Source organism: Macaca mulatta, chromosome 8 (assembly GCF_049350105.2).
Source record: "Macaca mulatta isolate MMU2019108-1 chromosome 8, T2T-MMU8v2.0, whole genome shotgun sequence".
NCBI lineage: Eukaryota > Metazoa > Chordata > Mammalia > Primates > Cercopithecidae > Macaca > Macaca mulatta.
In genome coordinates, this window is record NC_133413.1 from 19,650,809 (window position 1) to 19,672,435 (window position 21,627).

The 21,627-nt window shown below is 38.3% G+C and overlaps 1 protein-coding gene across 47 annotated transcripts in view; it reads left to right on the plus strand.

Annotated features, from left to right (window-relative positions):
- Nucleotides 1-18,416, plus strand: part of PCM1 (pericentriolar material 1) — a 109,048-nt gene extending 90,632 nt beyond the window's left edge. For 45 of the 47 annotated variants that reach the window (XM_077943076.1, XM_077943074.1, XM_077943088.1 and 42 more), the window contains 7 exons: nt 470-599; nt 897-1,057; nt 3,449-3,521; nt 4,053-4,309; nt 15,079-15,171; nt 15,262-15,376; nt 16,332-18,416. In XM_077943076.1, the coding sequence (XP_077799202.1) occupies nt 470-599; nt 897-1,057; nt 3,449-3,521; nt 4,053-4,309; nt 15,079-15,171; nt 15,262-15,376; nt 16,332-16,357 (855 nt within the window). In that variant the 3' untranslated portion in view covers nt 16,358-18,416. Of the gene's footprint in view, nt 1-469; nt 600-896; nt 1,058-3,448; nt 3,522-4,052; nt 4,310-5,176; nt 5,308-15,078; nt 15,172-15,261; nt 15,377-16,331 lie in introns of all 47 variants that reach the window. The other 2 variants (XR_013397105.1, XR_013397104.1) reach the window with 1 other exon arrangement.
- The last annotated feature ends 3,211 nt before the right edge of the window (nt 18,417-21,627 follow it).

The following is a 21,627-nucleotide window of genomic DNA, read 5'->3' on the forward strand; positions in this document are numbered from 1 at the left end:
CCAGCCTGGCCAACATGGTGAAACCCCGTCCTTACTAAAAATACAAAAATTAGCCAGATGTAGTGGTGCGCACCTGTAGTACCAGCTACTCAGGAGGCTGAGGCAGGAGAATTACTTGAACCTGGGAGGTGGACGTGGTATTGAGCTGAGATCATGCCACTGCATTCCAGCCTTGGCAACAGAGTAAGACTCTGCCTCAAAAAGGAAAAAAAAAAAGCCTAAAAATAATGCTTTTGAAACAATATAAAAGTATTTTAACAGCTTTTACCTTAATGTTTGAAAGCAGACTGTATCATCAAATGACCTTTTTTCTGACAGATTTTTTTGTTTTAAAAATAAAACTAGACTATTAAAAATGGTTCTTTGTGTTTTTTATTAGATAATGATCATTATTAATATGATAGACTTACTATATAGCTTTTACACATGTACTTTAAGGAATTAATTACTCAAATATATTTGTGTCTAGGACAAGGATGAAACTGAAACAGTTAAGCAGACTCAAACATCTGAGGTGTATGATGGTCCCAAAAATATAAGATCTGATATTTCTGATCAAGAGGAAGATGAAGAAAGTGAAGGATGTCCAGTGTCTATTAGTAAGTTTAAAGGCTCTGTACTATCTTTATATTTTAGTTTTTTGTAGGTCATTTATTGGAACAGTTTGGTGGAGTATAACAAGTATAGAATTAAGTGTCAAAGAACTCTGATTTTGAATTTCACTGTAACCCTGAATTATCCGGCCTTTCTGCACTGTACGTTTTCTAATACATACTGTTTGAAGATTTCAGATACTGTATATAAAGCATCTGTGCCAGGCAGGAATGCAATAAATGGTAGCCGTTGTTAAGATTATGTGCTGAAATCTACTAAAAATTGTGTGTTAATCAACTTAGATTTGTCTAAAGCTGAAACTCAGGCTTTAACTAATTATGGAAGTGGAGAAGATGAAAATGAGGAGGAAGAAATGGAAGAATTTGAAGAAGGCCCCGTGGATGTCCAGACTTCCCTTCAGGCTAACACTGAAGCTACCGAAGAAAATGAACATGATGAACAGGTATTCTCATTAGCCTTATTTTAACTACTCAAAGTAGATCCTTCTAAATTTTCAGCTTTTGGCTGGGCGCGGTGGCTCACGCCTGTAATCCCAGCACTTTGGGAGGCCGAGACGGGCGGATCACGAGGTCAGGAGATCGAGACCATCCTGGCTAGCACAGTGAAACCCCGTCTCTACTAAAAAATACAAAAAAATTAGCCGGGCGAGGTGGCGGGCGCCTATAGTCCCAGCTACTCGGGAGGCTGAGGCAGGAGAATGGCGTGAACCTGGGAGGCGGAGCTTGCAGTGAGCTGAGATCCGGCCACTGCACCCCAGCCTGGGCGGCAGAGCAAGACTCCGTCTCAAATATAAATAAATAAATAAATAAAATAAATTTTCAGCTTTCATGAATGGAAGCCTGATTAATATGCTTATTAAAATCTGAAATACCAGGGGTTTTTTTATAATTGTTTTTCAGAGACAGGGTCTTGCTCAGTCTTCTGGGCTAGAGTGCAGTGGTGTAATTGTAGCTCACTGCTCATATCCTCAAACTCCTGAGCTCAAGCGATCCTCCCACCTCAGCCTCCCCCCAAAATTCTGGGATTACAGACGTGAGCCACCACACCCATCCAATAGTTTATACATTTTAAATTATACACTGTTTTTAGTGGTGTGATTAAATCTCACACCAGCCCACTCCTTCCTATTTGAGTTGTGAGTCATTCCATTATCCAACATGTCTACACTGTGTACACTACCTGCTTGTTAATCACTTAATAGCCATCTAGGGTAAGCAGATAGATTTGCAGTATCACAGTGTTCAAACAGCCCTTATTAATGGCCCCAAAGCACAAGAGAATTGTTCTGTTTTATTATTAGTTATTGTTAATCTCTCACTGTGCTCAATTTATAAATTAAACTTTATCATAGATAAGTATTTATGGGGAAAAACAGTATAAATGGGGTTTGGTACTATCCACAGTTTTGGAACATACATTCTATGGATGAAGGGGTACTTTTTTATGTTATTTTCCTCCCTAGTCTAGATCTTTTCCTCTGGAGTTTGACATTTTACTGTGATGTGCCTTGTTGGGGTATTTTTTCATTATTTGCAGTGGATACTCAGTGATTGTTTTCAACTTGGTAAATTTTTAAATTCTGTTTATTACTGCCACACCATTTTCTCTCCTTCTGTACTTAATATTATCAGATATTATTAGTACTCCTGGATTAATCTTTTAATTTTCTCCTCTTTTCGTTATCTTTTGGTTTTACCTTGAGAGATTTTAATACTTGCATGAAATTATTTTTATTTCAGCTGTCATATTTTTAACTTCTAAACAGTTTTTTTATTACTTTTTTGTAGTGCCCTGTTATTTCACAGAAGCATTATCTTCTGTTTTCAAATGTCTGCTGAACCTTGGTTGTTTATATTAAACAATGATATACCAAAAAGCACGTTAAGGCTCTTTTGGGCTTCACTGTAGGTAGGGCATTTGGGGAGACAGCCAGCGTATTCCTAGAAACTTGTAAATGTCAGTATCTATTGGTCTTTTCTTTGAGGTGGTTTAGATTCTCCAAATTAGGATCCTTCACTGTCCTGCCTGGAGTATATAAGCTTGGCTGCTGGTATTCTGAAGCTAGATTGGGAATGGGGCTGAGGTCCCACCGTTTTACAGGCATGCACTAGATTATTCTGTTTTCAGTATTCTATTTAGGTTGGTGCAGAAGTAATTGTGGTTTTGGTCGTTTTTTCAATGGCAAAACCCACAATTACTTTTACACCAATCCGATACTTTACTGTGTCCTCATTTGTCTCTCCACCTCTACTCCCAGTAGCCCCAGGTCTGCGGCTCACTAGTTTAATTTCTCTAAGATATAATCTGCCATTTTCTGTTGAGGTTGAAGGAGAGAACCTACGTAGTCACATGTTCCTTAGTTTTAAACGACTACCACCACCACCACCGTTTCATCACCAGCTCCTGCCCGAACATCATATGCCTTCCTTTCTAGATCTGTTACTTACAGTTATGAGGTGAATCTCAATTTTTGTTTCCTCTCCCTGCTGAAGGCATTTAACTTTGTTCATCTTCCTGTCCTCACTTCCTCCTTCATTCCCTTTTTGGCTGCATTAAGTGTCTTTTAGAGTCTGAAAAAAAATGAACAATGCAGTCTATTTATTTCAGCTGTATTATTTTTTGTGTGTTTTTTTTTAAGAAAAGAAGGAAACCCTTTAACTTAGCCATCTTGAAATCACAACCAAAGCCTCCTTCTTGAGATAGTTTTAGAAGATACTTTTAAATTTGTTTGTATGAAGTTCTTGGGTTGGACAAAAACTACACACTGGTAATCATCTCTTTTATAGTGACCATATATTTCAGGCCCTGCTATTAAAACATTTTTCCCTTTTAGGTCCTACAACATGACTTTCAGAAGACAGCAGAAAGCAAAAATGTCCCACTGGAACAAGAAGCCACTAGTAAAGGTAACAAATCTAAATAAGTCTTTGATTTTAAGATAATTTCTTTTATTTGCTTAAAAGCTAAAAAAAAAAAACAAAACAGAAAACACCAAATTCTTAGTTTGAAAGTACTTTGGACCTGATGTGTATTTTTCTTCTCCGTATAAATCCTTTGTAGAAAACATAAGAATTTGTTTCTGTAAACAACAATAAAGAAAAGGTGACAAGTATTTACCTGCACAGACAAAAATTCTGTAAAGAGCATTTTTAGATACAAATATGGGAGATTTTAAAAAGCCATTTGTAGGCCTTGTTCCTGAAAGTCCTGATTTGTTAGAAATGTGGATTTCAGGAATTTGATTCTTAAAATGCTCCCAGGTGATTTTGACCAACTAAATTTGGGAACCAATGATAAGGAAAATTTGTAGTTGCCTTTTCTCTTTGGTCTCAAGTGTCTTGATTGCTCTTACTCATGCATATTGTCTTTATTAGTAAAATAGTAAAATTTAACATTTTTTGCATTACATTAATATTAAGACTTTCTTTTGATGACAGATGACCAAGATAACTCTCCTGTGAAACCCTGTTACCTCAATATCTTGGAAGATGAGCAACCTTTAAATAGTGCTTCCCATAAGGACTCACCTGCTACTGTTGATTCAACTGCAGAGCCTAACCCTTTGCCGTTACCTTTACCTGAAATGGAACCTTTAGTGCCTAGAGTCAAAGAAGTTAAATCTGCTCAGGAAACTCCTGAAAGCTCTCTGGCTGGAAGTCCTGATACTGAATCTCCAGTGTTAGTGAATGACTATGTACGTATCATTTACATTTCCAAATATTTTTACTTTTCATTTCTGTGCGTATTTCTTCATTTTTCAGATTAGCATTCGCAGCATGTAAACCATTTTGTGTTTAGGTTTAGAACATGTTGGAACATTTTTCTAATTCACACTTAAACTTTAGCAGAAGGGTAAGAGTAAATTAAGATGACCATCTCAAAACCCACGAGCTGTTTTATGTTTTATAATTTTGAGAACCAAAGAGATAAAAAGAATTCATTTTAAGTTCGGATCTGAAGTGGTAATGGTACATGAATCATCATTTATCCTTTACACTACCTATTCTTCTCAACTGTTTAGAATATATTGCAAATTTTCAGTAAACCTAAAGGTTTACACTTGAGATAGGAAATAAAACAGTTTGACAACACAATCTTTATACAGTGAGTGATTAAAAAAGGAAAAAAAGACTAGGAAATCTGTACTCATGATAGTATTAAATGAAAATTCAAGTGGAGCCCAGGTCTGAAAAATATTTGAGCAGAGAAAAGCAAATGCCTTAAAAATAATTAATCTTGCTGAAATTGCAATCATAAGTGAAACTTCACTTGGGTCATTTCTGATAGATGCTTATGTTAGAACCAAAGCTTAACCCCAGCCTCTCATAAGTAGCCAGCTAACATACGGATATGACTAGGGACTTTCTGAGAAGGCACCTGATAAAAGACAGTTTTCTAATTGCAAACCAAGCAAATAATTTATTTTACTTCCACATTTTCCAAATAAATACTTGTCTCTGATATTTTTGTCAGTGGAACACTAAATCTCTTTTGGTCTGGTGTTCCCAGTTCCTGAATTGCTTCTTACTCAAATGAACTCTAAAATTTTATTGTGCCTCAGATTTGTCTTTTACAGTTTGGTGTCAGAGTGGGATTTGAAAGAGACCCCCTGTGGCCTCTGGAAGCATCAAGGAACCAGGCAAAAGGTGCCCATTGTGCTCACTGCTTTCTCGCTGCATCTGGAGGTCCTGAGTAAGTCCCTCTCGGATTTCAGGCTCCACAGTTTGTGTCCTGAGGTCTCTGAGTTTATTTGAGTAATTTTATTTTATTTTATTTTTTTTTGAGACGGAGTCTTGCTCTGTTGCCCAGGCTGGAGTGCAGTGGCGCGATCTTGGCTCACTGCAACCTCTGCCTCCTGGGTTCAAGTGATTCTCCTGACTTAGCCTCTCGAGTTGCTGGGATTACAGCTGCGTGCCACCAAGCCTGGCTAATTTTTTCTATTTTTAGTAGAGACAGGGTTTCACTGTGTTAGCCAGGAAGGACCTTATGATCCGCCTGCCTCAGCCTCCGAAAGTCCTGGGATTACAGGCATGAACCACCACACCCAGCCGAGTAATTTTATTTTTTACTGGATCCAGAGGTCGAACTAGATGTTTGACAGTAACTAGACTGGGTCCAGTTGGCAGCCTCAGGTAGGTGAAGTTTAGAAAAATAGAGTATTATGGGTTAATTAACACCTGAGGAGTCTGGGACCCCTCTTTCTAGAACTCTAGCAAATTTTATGTTTAGAAATTATGAACATGAAACTTCATGTTACACTTTATCAGAGAAGAGTTAAAGTTACAGTGGAGAAGTTTTAATCTAGGTAAAATTGTTTATGGGAACATTAGAAAAGAAGGGATCCCAAACGCCTCAGAAACAGTGGGAAGCAATTTTTGATTTGTGTATAGAGGCTTCTAAAAGACATAATTCCAAAATTGCCTCTGTAAAAGATTCCTTACTAAAGGCAAATAAGACAGATGAAAAGCTTAAGCAATGAATTGACAACAAAAATAAAATGAATTATATGTAGGGAGTGACTTCACTCTGACCTGTTACTCTGCTTATCCTCCTCTAATTATTCTGAATCCAATAACCCATTTGTTCAGTCATCTTAATTCTTTTGCACAATTACCCTTTCACTCTGGATGATGTGACAGAAAGGAAGTTGGGCTAATGCTTTGCTTACTTAGACCGTCAGCCAGCACACTGAGGTCTGGCTCCTGTAACTACTTTTACTTCTGGGTCAAAAGCTGAACTCAGAGCCATAGCAAAAGATTTTCCAAATCCCAAGGAAAATCCAAAACAGTTTGCTGAGGAATTTAGAATTAGAATGACCCTGGGCTTCCTGATTTCTGTCAGTTGATACGCATGATATTAGCCGCTGCGGAAGCAGGTTAATGGATGACTATGGCAGGATGGCATAAGCCTCAGAAGAGTATTGCCAACCCTTTAAGAGCTACTTCTGTGGATAGCCCAAAAGATGCTACTACAACAACCGGAAAACATCTAGAAGCTATCCCATGGTCTTTCCACAGAAGATTGACTAGTCCAAAAAGTTCAGTCTGTTTCTGATTACACGGCTAGATTGGAAATCTCATTTTTTAAACATTCTGGTCTTGAAATTCCTGTGGGAATTGAAATGGTTTTTATGGTTTTATTCATTAATAGTCTCTGACTAGACTCTGGTCCCTTGATTAAAAAACACAAGATTGGATGGCAAGTCACTGATACGGCTAAATTAGTCACTATAGCTGAACATTTTGAGAGAACGTTAGAACTAGAAAAAAATCAGTGTCTGTAAACAGGTCATTGAAGAAAAGATTGTCCACTCTTGACCAGTCCTCTAATGGACCTACCCGTTTTGAGCCAGACTATTTCCTCATTAGATGAAGTTCCCAGGCTGGTCGGGAACAGTGGTTCACACCTGTGATCCCAGCCCTTTGGAAGGCCAAGGCAGGCGGATCACCTGAGGTCAGGAGTTCAAGACCAGCCTAACCAACATGAAGAAACCCCATCTCTGCTAAAAATACAAAATTAGCTGGGTATGGTGGTGCATGCCTGTAATCCCAGCTACTTGGATGGCTGAGGCAGGAGAATCACTTGAACCTGGTGGGTGGAGGTTGTCATGAGCCAAGATCGTGCCATTGCACTCCAGCCTGGGCAACAAGAGCAAAAGTCCATCTCAAAAAAATAAAAAGTTCCCAAGGGCTTGACTCTGAAGACAGTAACACCAATGGGACATCAAGTCTCTGGTATGTTATTCTCCATAAGACCTTAAATAAACATGGGGAAACTAAGATCAGCATCAGTGGGAGTCGTGTACAGTGTTGGTGGATACCTTATCCACTTTCAACCCCATCCTAGTAAATCAGCCAATCCCTTGGAGGAAAGAAAGTATGTCACGTTTCCAATCAAGTTCAGAGAATCCCCTGTGAACCAGTCCAAATGACGCTTGGACCAATCTCAGAAAAGCATGCCTTCCTACAGTATGACAATAAATTGAGAGGGCACGTAAAGTTCTCTCTGGAAGGAAAGTTAATTTTAGAGCTTCCTGACCCTTCTAAACCTGAACTGCTCTGTTTCCTACAAGCAGGAATTGATCATATTGAAACTCACTCTTATACCAACCCAGACCTTTCTGAAATACCCAGATGTTTGTGGACTTGTTACTCAGCTGACAAAGGGAAGGTTAAAAGTGGTAAGCCTATAAAAATCCAAATATATTACTTTAAGCCATTGCCTAAATTGCCGTAATGCCCCCTAGAGTCAGAGGCAATCCAAAGGCTTTACCCAATTATAGAGGATTTAATAAAACAATTCCTTGTACTTGTCTCTATAATACTCTAATCCTGCGGATAAAAAATCTATCACGCCTGTAATCCCAGTACTTTGGGAGGCTGAGGCAGGCTGATCATGAGGTCAAGAGATTGAGACCATCCTGACCAACATGGTGAAACCCCGTCTCTACTAAAAATATAAAAATTAGCTGGGTGTGGTGATGCATGCCTGTAGTCCCAGCTACTCAGGAGGCTGAGGCAGGAGAAATGCTTGAACCCAGGAGGTGGAGGTTGCAGTGTTCCGAGATTGCGCCACTGCACTCCAGCCTGGCCAGAGAGCGAGATTCCGTCTCAAAACATATACACACACACACACACACACGTATATACATATGTAATATATATACACATATATACATATATAATATACACACACACATATATAATGTATACCCACATATATACATATATATATGACAAAGTTGGAGATTTGTTCAAGACTTAACGTGCATTAAATAAAATTGTCAATCCAAGATTTCCTGCTGTTCCAAATCCTAACACTTTGTTTTCTAACGTGCCTACAGATTCTAAATGGTTCACAGTGTGATAGATCTTTGCTTGGCCTTTTTTAATATTCCAGTAAGCCAGTAGTTCTCTGCTTGTACCTGAAAAAACCAGCAATATACTTGGACTGCAATGCCACAGGGGTTCGCTGAAGCTCTATCTTGTTTTTCTCAGACATTATACCAAGACCTGTCAACCTTACAATTCTCTAGAAATTGTATTCTGTCTATATGTAGATCATCTTTTACACTTTTAGCTTACGAGGGACATAAGGCTTCAATGGCAAAACTTTAGAGCTGCTGTCCCCAGCCTTTTTGGTACCAGGGACTGGTTTCATGGAAGACAATTTTTCCATAGACTGGGTAAGGGGGATGGTTTCAGGATGACTGAAACGCATTACCTTTATTGTATACTTTATTTCTATTATTGTGTTATATAATGAAATTGGTATACAACTCACCGCAATGTAAAATCAGTGGGAGCCCTGAGCTTGTCTTCCTGAAACTAGATGGTCACATATGGGGATGATGGGAGATAATGACACAGCATGAGGCATTAGAGTCTCATAAGGAGCACACAACCTAGATCTCTAGCATGCGCAGTTCACCATAGGGTTCGAGCTCCTACGAGAATCTGTTGCCACCAGTGATCTGACAGGAGGCGGAGATCAGGCGAGAATGTGAGTGATGGGAGTAGGTTTAAATAAAGGTGAAGCTAGGCTTGCTGGCTCTCCCCCACCACTCACCTCCTGCTGTTTGGCCTGGTTACTAACAGACCCTGGACCAGTACTGGGGGTTGGGGATCCATGCTCTAGAGTAAAGGTCCATTACATAGGACATGATCTGACTGCAGAGGGAATTTTCCTCTTAACTGAAATAATAAAAACAATCCAAGGGTTCCCTTGGCCCCCAACTAAGGCAGTTAAGGGAGTTCATTGGTCTTATGGAATACTGTAGATCTTGAATCCCAAATTTCTCTGCTGGCTTCCCCCTTGTCTGAACTTAGAAAAATCTCTGTCCCAGCTTTGCCATGGGAAGATAATGATGAACAAGCTTTCAATAAAATACAACTGGCCTTATAACCTCCTCCAAGTTCAAGACACCCTAATTATTTAAAACCTTTCACTTTGTGATTATCAAATGTGATAATCCATCCTTAGGAGTCTTTACTCAGAAATGTGGAGGAAGCTATTGACCCATTACTTATTATAGGTTACAGTTAAATCGAATTGTCAGAGCATATCTAAACAATCTAAAAGCAGTGACAGCAGCAGCTAAATTGGTAGAAACTTTACGTGACCTAGTATTATGGAATAAATGTTACCTACAGGTTTCACATGCAGTTGAAAGCTTATTATATTCCAGTCAGATCCAACATGTCTTAATAAGTAGACTAACATTTTATGATATCCTTCTCCCGTCACCTTCTAATCTCTATCTCAGACGTGAATCTGCTTAACCCTACCACTTGCTGCCTCTGTCCGAACATTAGGAAGACCGTAACTGTGTGTATGTGTGGTGTCCTAACTATTGACTCCTCACACTGACTTATGGAAAACTTCATTAGATGATTCTGAATAAATACATTTTATTGTTGGATCCTATGATAAAACTGTAGAGGAGAAATACTGAGCAGGACATGCTGTAACAACTCAATATGAACTAATAGAAAAGGGAACTCTTCCTCAACTTAAGTCAGGAGAACCCAAAGAATTACGTGATCTAAGCCTTACCATATAGCAAAATGCAAATCAGTCTTCATTTATACAGATAACTGGTATGCCTTTGGAGTGAGTGATGATTTTGGAATGTTGTGGAAACAAAGAGGGTTTCTACCTTGTAGTGGAACCTCCATCAGTACTGGACCTCTGCCAGATGAGCTGCTTTCAGCTATTCTGCTGCCCTCACAAGTAGCTAATAAAAATGATGCTCATGCTCATAGGACTAAATCTGAGTATCAAGGAAATGCATGTGTGGACTTTTATGGCCAAGTCTGACATTGACAAAATGTGCATTTTGAATGAACTCCACAGAACTGACCAAGATCAGATCACTCAGGATAATTTGTTCAGTAAACAATGCTGTGCACCTGAGTTGAAACAACAAAAATGGAATCTTTTTTTTTTTTTTTTTTTTGAGACGGAGTCTGGCTCTGTCACCCAGGCTGGAGTGCAGTGGCGCGATCTTGGCTCACTGCAAGCTCCGCCTCCCGGGTTTACGCCATTCTCCTGCCTCAGCCTCCCGAGTAGCTGGGACTACAGGCGCCCGCCACCTCGCCCGGCTAGTTTTTTGTATTTTTTTTTAGTAGAGACGGTGTTTCACCATGTTAGCCAGGATGGTCTCGATCTCCTGACCTCGTGATCCGCCCGTCTCGGCCTCCCAAAGTGCTGGGATTACAGGCTTGAGCCACCGCACCCGGCCATGGAATCTTAAAGGAAGCAAATTTAATGCTCAATAAGAACTTACTGAAGGCCCAGACAGCCAGGTGGTCCTTCCTGAGTCCTTCAAACTGCCATTATTATTAAAGGCCCTGCACTCTACCAACTATCATGGTGAAGAAAAATGGTTCAGATTATGAAAAAGATGATGAAAGCAGAAATGGCTTATAACAGTGTGACTTGTCAAACTCATAAAGCCGGAAAGACCCTTAAGATTTCTACCACCTGCTAGACCATTTGTAGGTCTGCAGATGGATTTCATTCATTAGCCACCCACAATGAGATATCAGTATATTCTTGTGTTAGTGTACCTGTTTTCAGGATAGCTTGGGACTTAAAAGGCTGATGCCACAACAGTAGCAAAAGGTTTTTAGGAAATGTATTTCCTTTATGGGGTATTTCTGGAGAGATCTCCAGTGATAAGGGAACTGATTTTCCCGAACAGGTTATCGAATAAACAAGATTTTCAAAGTCGGTGACACTACCATTGCCCTTACCCTCTTTCTTCTGGAAAGCTTGAATGGACAAATGATATCTTGAAACTAAAATGAGCAAAATTGTCAACTGGATTACCTTGGTCAAAAATGTTACCACTGGCCCTAATGGCAATTAGATCAACCCCTACAGAAAAACTCAAATTTGACCCCTTATGAAATAACTGGAAGACCTATGCCTTTAGTAGTAGAACCCCATGTATAACCTGTATTTGTTAGCTCTGAAATGACTCAATACTCCAAGACCTTAATGGATTATGCAAAAGTCTATTTCCACCAGCTGAAGGAGGCTTTTTGTGAACTGTGTACCAATGATGATCCATGACTGGCTTCCATAACTTAGAATGTGGAGATTGGATCTTTTGGAAACAACAGCCCTTGAGCCTCATTGGAAAGGACTGTACCAGACGATTCTTACTACTCACGATGCAACAAAACTTCAGGGTTTTGAGCCTTGGGTCCATCTCTCTCAAGTAGAGAGAGCTTCCATAGACTCTTGGACTTGGCAACCTATAGGTAACTTAAAGATATCTAAGGGAAAGCCTTCCCTAGGAGCAGGTGGCATCACGAAGTAAACAACTTCCCACCACAGTGGAACAAGACTACATATAACTTTTCTCATTAAGATTTGTTTTGGTTTTGCATTAACACATAATGTTCAAACTTTTGTTAGGAACTTTTCCTACTCAAACCGAATATCCTCTAAGGTCTGATGTTGAAAGCATAGCCACTCTCAACCAAAGCAGTTGCTGGCCATGTAGTCATGTAGATGAATGGAATCACAAATAATACTGAAATCTATTGCCGTACACACTTGGGTGAGCAGTTCAGGAAACTGGTTTTATGAAGAGGTTTGGTATCCTTCCCCTGGCAGGTTGGTTGATATTTATGATTGACTGACTTGGCACTAGGAAGAAGTTATTAGAAGCAAAGGTATGTTCTGTAACTACTATTAATTTTATTGCTGGTAATTTTATCACCATGGACAGAAAACCTTAATAGAACTGGGCCTAATCTAGCCAGGGTTCCAGTCTCCCTATCTGCAGTCAAACTTTTTGGTTTAACACAAATTATGGAGACTGCTCTCCTGTATAATGACACATATTTAAAATCAGAACTTCACCATAATACCGTTGACTGTATTAGTAGAGAACTGACTGAAACTGACATTGGTTCAAATTCTAGAGGCAAATGGAATACCCCTATAGTTTCACTATGTACAATAGGGTTTTTTAGATCAATATTGAGGGCGTATTTGAAAAGGAAGTAAGTCATCCTTATTTGGTGATGCTACCCATATGTAATACATAGAAGTGTTTTTTATTCCTCTTCCATTAATAGAATCATAACCATTCTACCTGGCAATGTGCAGATGCAGATATGACAAAGAATAACCATGACAATCACATCATTCCCAGTTGGTGGGTAATAGGATCTCCTTTGCCCCTTTCTCTCAGTAATACTGAGTTATTCATCTTGTATGGCAACAAAATATATAAATGTTTTCACCTATATGATCTGGACACTGTGGTTTGGGCTATTTCCTACCTAAACTGACCAGATATGAAATGGTAGTGAAATTCTTAACCTGGGATTGTGTGTACATAAAGTGACCCCTTAAAAAAGAACTCCCTGTGATCTCCCAAACTCAAATATATGAAGGAGTTCTAGATTTTGTTATTTCCTAAGATCCTTTTTTCTTTAGCTGGCAGCCTCTGAATTGGAAAAATCGCTTATGAATATTTCAGCAACTCTTGAAAAAAAGTTTTAATGATACTTTCGATACTCTTCAAGCAGTACAATCTGAGATGAGTGATTTGGCCTCACTGGAACTCCAGTAGAAGTTTAGCTGCTCACAGGGATGAGCTTTGGTGAAAAGTATTGTTTTTATGTTAATCAGATATTGTTGCCCCAAATTTAAAAGATCTTAATAAATCATTTTTTTAATCAGATAAGCAAGGCCTCCTCCATTGATTTATTCGGTTGGTTAAATTTTGGCCCCTGGGAATCTTTGCTTAGAGAGATTTTTCAGTTCTTGCTACAGTTACTGTGTTTTCTTCCCTTGTGCCTTATATCCCCACAAGGGGTTTAAATGCTTTCCAGCAACCACTGACACGTCACATGACTGCCATCAGGGAAACTAACACTGACTATGTAAATCTTGATGGAGGCTGCATGACTGAATCTCAACATACCTTTTGATAACAACTTTACCTGACTTTTCATCCCAGCATCTGCGTCAGTAGTGGTAACAGGATAATGCTACTCCATTTGGCCACCCTCAAGCCAAAAGGGGGGAATTGTTAAAGCAAAATTAAAATGGAGATCAGGCCTGAAAAATCCCTGACCAAAACCCCCATAAAACAAAGGCCTTTAAAACAGTGTGACTTGTTTTAAAACTGCAAACATAAGTGAAACTTAACTTGGGTGATTTCCAATCAATGCTTTTGTTGGATAGAACTAAAAGGAGTTTGAGAGCAGCCTGGGCAACATACTAAGACTCTGTCTCTACAAAAAATTAAAAATTAGCCAAGCATGATAGTGCTTGCTTGTGGTCCTAGCTACTCAGGAGGCTGAGGCGGGAGGATCACTTGAGCCCAGGAGTTCTAGGCTGTGGTGAACTGTGATTGCCCCCACTGCATTCCAGTCTGGGTAAGAGTGAGGCCCTGTGTCTTAAAAAAAAAAAAAAAAAAATTCTTAAAGATACATTTACAGTTATGACTTCATAATTTTTAGGGGCCTTATAATCTTTAGAAAACATTAGTACAAAGAATAACTCTTTTAACTCTTTTGTTTGCCTCACTACCAGTACAATTATACATTTAAAACTCTGAAATTTCAATTACAGGTTAGATTTATTCTTTTCATGTGATCATTGTGTAGAGTTGCCATAGAAGATATTTAATTGAAATTAAGTCAGAGGTAGGTTATAAAAGCTCTTGACTTTGAATTTTAGTCAGGGATCCTACTGAATGTTTTTGTGCAAAGAAGTGAAATGGTCAAATTTATGGACTGTGAAGATTAATCTGATGACTATAGGATATATTGTCAAGCTAGATTAGGGGATCTACTATTGTATAAGTATGAAATATGAGCTGAACAGGAGCATGATGAGTGAAAAATACCACAAGAAGAAGAAAAACCTACGATTTCTTCTTGGATAATTGGTAGAATTATGATACTATTAAAAATGAGAAGGGAGAACTAGGAGAAAAAAAAAAGTTCAAGTTTAGGAAAAACAGTTTGAGGTGATCACAAAAGACACTTACTGAATTCATACATCAGCTTTCTAACTGAGCGCCATCAGAGTTGATACATTGAAAAGTTTGTAAGTGGTTACTTACATTCTGCCCGATATGGCTCTTATGTGTTCAGTAAACGTATGAAGAAACAAGAGTTGTCTTTCTAGTGTTTTGAGTCCTGGTTGTAACTGCTGTTTCTTCGGCATGTATAAACTGCCCTCCCCTCCCCGCCACCATTTTTGTGTTTTTTTTTTTTTTGACAAAATGGTAACAGCTTGACAGTATGTTTCACAGCTGTGATATGTAGCTTTTCCTATGAACTCCTTATTTCCAAATTATTCATAGAGCTGATTGTAGAAGAAAACGAAATATGATAGAATTACTGATAAAATAATTCACTATTTCTTCACATGGGTGACTTTGGTTTGGATCTAGAGTACGTATTTTTTTTTTCCATTAAATTACAGGAAGCAGAATCTGGTAATATAAGTCAAAAGTCTGATGAAGAAGATTTTGTAAAAGTTGAAGATTTACCACTGAAACTGACAATATATTCAGAGGTATTTGTCTGTCTTTAATTAAACTTGTCTTTATATAACAAATATTGTTAAAATGAAAAATGATTTGTATTTTTAATTTTCATTCCAAAGGCAGATATAAGGAAGAAAATGGTAGAAGAAGAACAGAAAAACCATTTATCTGGTGAAATATGTGAACTGCAGACTGAAGAATTAGCTGGAAATTCTCAGACACTAAAAGAACCCGGTAAGAGTTATCTATTTAAATCTTGCCATATTATTTTTGGTTGTTCTATTTTTTACTTTTTAGTTTGGTTAAGTATATGTGCGTTTTGTTCCATCAACTTTGGTCATTATCCCTTGCTGCTGCTCCTCTACTTTCTTCCAGGTTCTCTGTTCAGTTTTACCCATATTCTTACATTACTAAGGCTATTAAATATACTAATATTTTGTTTTTGTAATAGAATTAAATGGTTCTGCACTTTCTCTGAGGATGCTTCTATATAAATATCATTCATTGTAGAGCCAAGCAATAGTCTCAGTAGCCTCAGATTTCTTTCTGTATGAGTCTAATAACACAGCTCTTGAGCCGTTCAGTGTTTCTTGCATCAGGGTCAAAGGGTTTTTTCTTTTTGTTGTTCTCCATCAGTTCATCAGTTGATGAAAATCACATGATATCTCGTTGTTTTTGTTTTTCCTGGAAATGGAGTGAGAAGGAAAGACCCTTCAGGTATCAGACCTTCAGTTAATTTCTGAGTTTTCAGTCCACTTCTACCTGTTAGAATATGGTACCCTTCTCAGCTACAGCCTATTGCAAGTGTTTGAGCTGCAGCTTCCTCCACTCTCTTTGGGTATGCTTCCGTCTGCATTGAGCATTCTGGTAATTTGTTGATATCCCCTGTTCTGTTTTCTCCCAACCAGTCTTCTTTGTTGGTCTAGATTTATTCTATTCTATAGTTCTTTTCTATTCCTAGTGCAGTGTTTTTAGAGAGACAGGATGTACTCACTCTGCCATATTGAATCAGAAACCTCACCTATTCTTTTTTTACCGTGTGCTATTAGGGAATTGTATTAGCAAGCTAAATTAGGATTTCTTTTATAATAACCTTATATTAAAAGTAAAAACTTTAATGGCAGAGCACAATGTTAAATTCTAGTAATTTGATAAGTAATTTATAAAGCATTATTATTCTGTTTTTCAGAAACGGTGGGAGCCCAGAGTATATGAGATGTCTTCAGAGGCTCATCTAACTCTGTCCTTACATAGTCAATGCATATATGAAAACAATACTAAATAAACATCTGATCTGTATAAAAATGTAAATTAGTTTGACACTGCTTTTTTGATAGGTATGGTCATTTCTCCCCACAGTATAAAACATCAGAAACTGAATTCTGGACAGATTTAAGCCTTGACACACTGTGGTGTTTTTTTTTTTGTTTTTTTTTGTTTTTTTTCCTTCTTTGGTCTTGATTTTTTTCCCCATTGTGATGTTTGGTAACGAATTTAAAATGTAGTTTTAAATAAAGTTTGGACTCATCTATAAAGTATCTTTTTTGGAAATTATGTTGAATTCTTACAGCAAGTCAATGTTTTATATAATTTTAGGCTGCTCAGAAAAGAGCAGTGGTTAAGAGTTAGAGAAATATATTATTTGTTATAAAGCCCATCTATTAGGCCAGTCTTCCAAATAATGCCAGTGTTGCTGCTGTTGGGTCTAATGTTCTTTTAGATACCTGCAGGTCCTATTCCTGTATAAGAATAGGGCAGATTATCAAGGTATCCAGGATACCTGTGAAGTTACAGAATATTTATTAATCCATTGATTAATTTTCATTTTTCAAGTGGGAATAAGTAGAACTAAATTTCTATAATAAAATAGTAAGATTCTATATGTCTTCTGATAAACTTGGCTATTGAGATGGTAATTTAAAGCCAAAGCATAGCAGTTTCTTTTGTGTGTAGTGAGGTTGAAGCACATTTGCAGGTGAAGTATTGAAAGTTTATGTGACTTGAAGTAAATCAGCTTTGAAAGGTGATTTACTTTTTATCCCAGATTCTCCATATACCCAGTAAAGCTTCAAAAACCCAGATAACAATGAATTAGTCAACCTTATAGATTCTTCCTCGAATACGAAGAATTAGTTCCAATAAGTATTTTAACTTTGTTAACAACTGAAATACCCCATAAAAAAAGAACTTGTTGAGTATTCCTTTAAAATTGTTACTTGCTGCCCAGGCACCATGGCTCACTCCTGTAATCCCAGCACTTTGGGAGGCTGAGGCGGGCAGATCATGAGGGCAAGAGATCGAGACCATCTTGGCCAACATGGTGAAACCCCATCTCTACTGAAAATACAAAAATTAGCTGGGAGAGGTGGCGCACACCTGTAGTCCCAGCTACTTGGGAGCCTGAGGCAGAAGAATAGGTTGAACCTGGGAGATGAAGGTTGCAGGTTGCAGTGAGCCGAGATCATGCCACTGTACTCCAGCCTGGTGACAGAGCGAGACTCCATCTTAAAAAAAAAAAAAAAAAAAAGTTGCTGTATACCTCAGTGTAATGTCCGTTCAAGGAGTATTAAATGAGGATTTCTCTATGAGGACATTTACTGTATTGCTACTTAAATTATGGAAGACAGTGTATCTTCAATTTTAATAAAACCTATTCAGAAAATTACCAGTTCAGAATTAGAAGTTCTTATCCAGGTGCTCTAACTTCAGGGAAATTGGAACAATAAGTTATGTTACATGCATACTCAAATTCTTTATTTTCTAGACTTTAAGCAGGAAAGGGTAAATACTTTGTTTTGGTACTCAAGCCAAGCCTTACATATTGTGTGTGTCTCTCTCTCTGCATGCATATTAAAGTGAAAAAATTGTATTTATATCTTAGTTATTACCATAGTACTTACAAACCTTATCAAAATTGCTTATTTGACTTGTGTTACAGCTGCTATTAATCTAAGTCTATTGTTTTTCTATTTTAGTAGATAATTTAGTTTTAAAATACCTAGGGTTTGAGAGCAGATATATTTATTTAATCTGTTTAGTAAACTATTGCTGAAGGGTTAGGCATTTAATATTCCTATTTGTCCTAATTTTGAAGTTAAAAATTTTGGTTACAGATAGAGGGAGAAAAGGTCAAACTGAGAGAGAATTTTATGCAGGTTGAGATAATGCCTAAAATAATGAGCTGGCCGGACTGTTGAGGTACTCTTTGTATTTTGTACCACTGACTTTGGGTAAATGCTTTTTCACTGGTAATAAATATATATCCTGTATACAACTCTGAATTGTATTTTCATTTAAATTCACATACTCACTTATGTTTCAGAATTTATTCCACAATGGTGCTTGACAGTTTTAAATGTAAAACAAACAACAACAAAAAAAACAGAACATGAAAAATGATGTGTCAGCCAGAAAGCTGATTGAACTTGAGATTTTTTTGTTTTTATAGTGAACAGACACTTTATTATTTCTTAGTTATATTTGTTTTATATACTGTTTGAAGAATGTACATGTTGGCCGGGCACAGTTGCTCACGCCTGTAATCCCAGCACTTTGGGAGGCCGAGGCGGGCGGCTCACAAGGTCAGGAGATTGAGACTATCCTGGCTAACACGGTGAAATCCTGTCTCTACTAAAAATACAAAAAAGTAGCCGGGTGTGGTGGCGGGCACCTATACTCCCAGCTACTCGGGAGGCTGAGGCAGGAGAATGGCGTGAACCCGGGAGGCGGAACTTGCAGTGAGCTGAGATCGCGCTGCTGCACTCCAGCCTGGGCAACAGAGCGACACTCCATCCCAAAAAATAATAATAATAATAATAATAATAATGTATATGTTGAATAATGGTATGGTAGAAGTCAATGGCCACAGGAAGAATAAACTTGAAAGAAGTAAGTTTATTATACTTAAAGGCCTGAGAGTGGGTTACTGCCAGTGCAGTGGCTCACGCCTGTAATCCCAGTACTTGGGGATGCCGAGGCGGGCAGATCACCCAAGGTCAGGAGTTCAAGACCAGCCTGGCCAACATAGCAAAACACTTGTCTCTACGAAAAAATACAAAAATTAGCCGGGCGTAAGTGGCACACGCCTGTAATCCGAGCTACTCAGGAAGCTGAGGCAGGAGAATCGCTTGAACCTGGGAGGTGGAGGCTGCAGTGAGCCAAGATCACGCCACTGCACTCCATCCTTAGTGATACAGTGAGACTCTGTCTCAAAGAAAAAAAGAACTTGGGTTACCACATGCTATATAGGGTCATGGGGAAAGCACCAAATTTTGGTCAGATAGCATAAGGAGCAAGGGGCAAGACTAGCTAGATCCTTTATTGAGGTTTCCTTAGGAAAGGCCAGGCAGGGTAGAGTAAATGGTTTAAGATTGGCTTGTTTGAATAATACTGGTGGGCCATCGGGATGGTGTCTAATTTTCTGGGACCTTGTCCTAGGATGATTTAGGATGGAGAAATAGTGGCTTGGTGTGCAAGAATTAGATAAGGAGTGTGGTTGGGGCTATAGACTTGGGATTGATAGGTATGTATATGAAAGACCTGCTCGTGGCTGAGCCCTTTGCTATCTCTAAGAAAGACCTTTGCTATCTCAAGGAAGCTTTGCTGTGGCTAAGAGAGAGACCCTGAATGGGGTGGTTCCTCTTTGACCAGCAAGCATCTAAAGATGTCAAAGCATCATAAAATACAGCAAATAAAAAGCATGAATAACAGGTATACTCTAGAGAGAACATTCTTACATTTACTCAAAAATAGACTCGTTTCTTGTCCAACCTTTTTTTTTTTTTTTTTTTTTTTTTTTTTAAAGACAGAGTCTTGCTCCGTTGCCTAGGCTGGAGTGCAGTGGCGTAATCTCGGCTCACTGTAACCTCCGCCTCCCAGGTTCAAGCATTTCTCCTGCCTCAGCCTCCCGAGTAGCTGGGACTACAGGCGCCTGCCACCATGCCTGGCTTATTTTTTGTATTTTTAGTAGAGATGGGGTTTCGCCATGTTGTCCAGGCTGGTCTCGAACTCCTGACCTCATGATCCACCTGCCTTGGCCTCCGAAAGTGCTGGGATTACAGGTGTGAGCCACCGTGCCTGGCCTGTCCAACTTTCTTTAATCAGCTTATCTGTCAAAAAGAGACTGACTCTAGATTTCCCTTATTTCACTATACAAATAAAGTTTCTAAGTCATCTTGACTGGAAGAGCCAGCATTTCCTGTTGTTCTTGTACAACTCTAATTATTACTCTTACAGTCCGTGTCTTTACATGTCTGGTTACTTCCTCAGATTCACTGGTATCATTTTCTGAAAATTAAGGAACAGAAGGGAGCTCTGTGCCTCCAAATTACTTTGATGCACACATGCACGCACACATGTACACAAAGAGATTCAGTATCCATAGTTGGAAATGCTCCAAAATCCAAAACTTTAAGTGCTGACATGACCCTCAAAGGAAATGTTTATTGGGGCATTTGGGATTTTGGATTTTTTTATCTGGGATGCTCAACCAGTAAATATAAATATTCAAAAATTTTAAAAATCCAAAAGACATTTCCAGGCACTTCAGATGAGCAATATTCAACCTGTGTATGTGTATGTGCATGTATATACATAATATATGTGTACACTTCTAAAAATTTTACCAGTTCATTTCCTGTTTACAGGCTTAGAAAAATCTGTAACAAAATAAATTTTGGGCCAGCAATTTAGAGAGCTCTTGATTTGCTTGTTTTAAAAACTAATCACAGTATAAAGTTTCTATGCAACAGAGTTCTATTATATCTCTTTTACATGCTAAATGTATTTCTTGCCTTAAGACTTTTCCAAAGTGTAGTTAGTTGTCTATCCCCATATGTAGGTGTAACAAATCACATGATTAATTTTAAAACAAATCATATAATTGCAAATATTATTTTGGTAGGAATCCTCACCTTTAATAAATAGCTTCCTGCCTAGAGCTTTTCTGTGGATCAGATCACAAAAAAGCTTTGAAAGATGCAAAGAGCTATGTCATTTCACACTAGCAGTTTTCAACATTTGTGTTAAACCTCACTTTTAGTGAGACTGGATACAAATTTAGAGTTACCCCATCTCCATTGCTAGTTATAAAAATTTCACTCACTAGTGTGACCATCAGCTATTGTGTCAGTTATATTCGGATTTTCCCAAGACTGGGAATTGGTATAGGTTATTCTGTTCAATGAAATAATGTTCATAAGAATGTTTTGAGTATAAGTGCTATACAAATTACCTATGTTGGAGGAAAAAGGACAACTCAGTATGGCTTAAGTTCTGGATTTGTGATTTTTTTTTCTTTCAGGTTTTGGAGTATTTATACCGGTTGAGCATCTCAAATCTACAGTTCACAATGCTTCAGTCAGCATTTCCTTTGAGCATCATGTCGGCACTGAAAAGGTTTTGCATTTTGGACCATTTCAGATCTTTGGGTTTGGGACGCTCAGCCTGGTGTGGTTTTGCTTTCTTTTCAATGTTCTAACCAATGT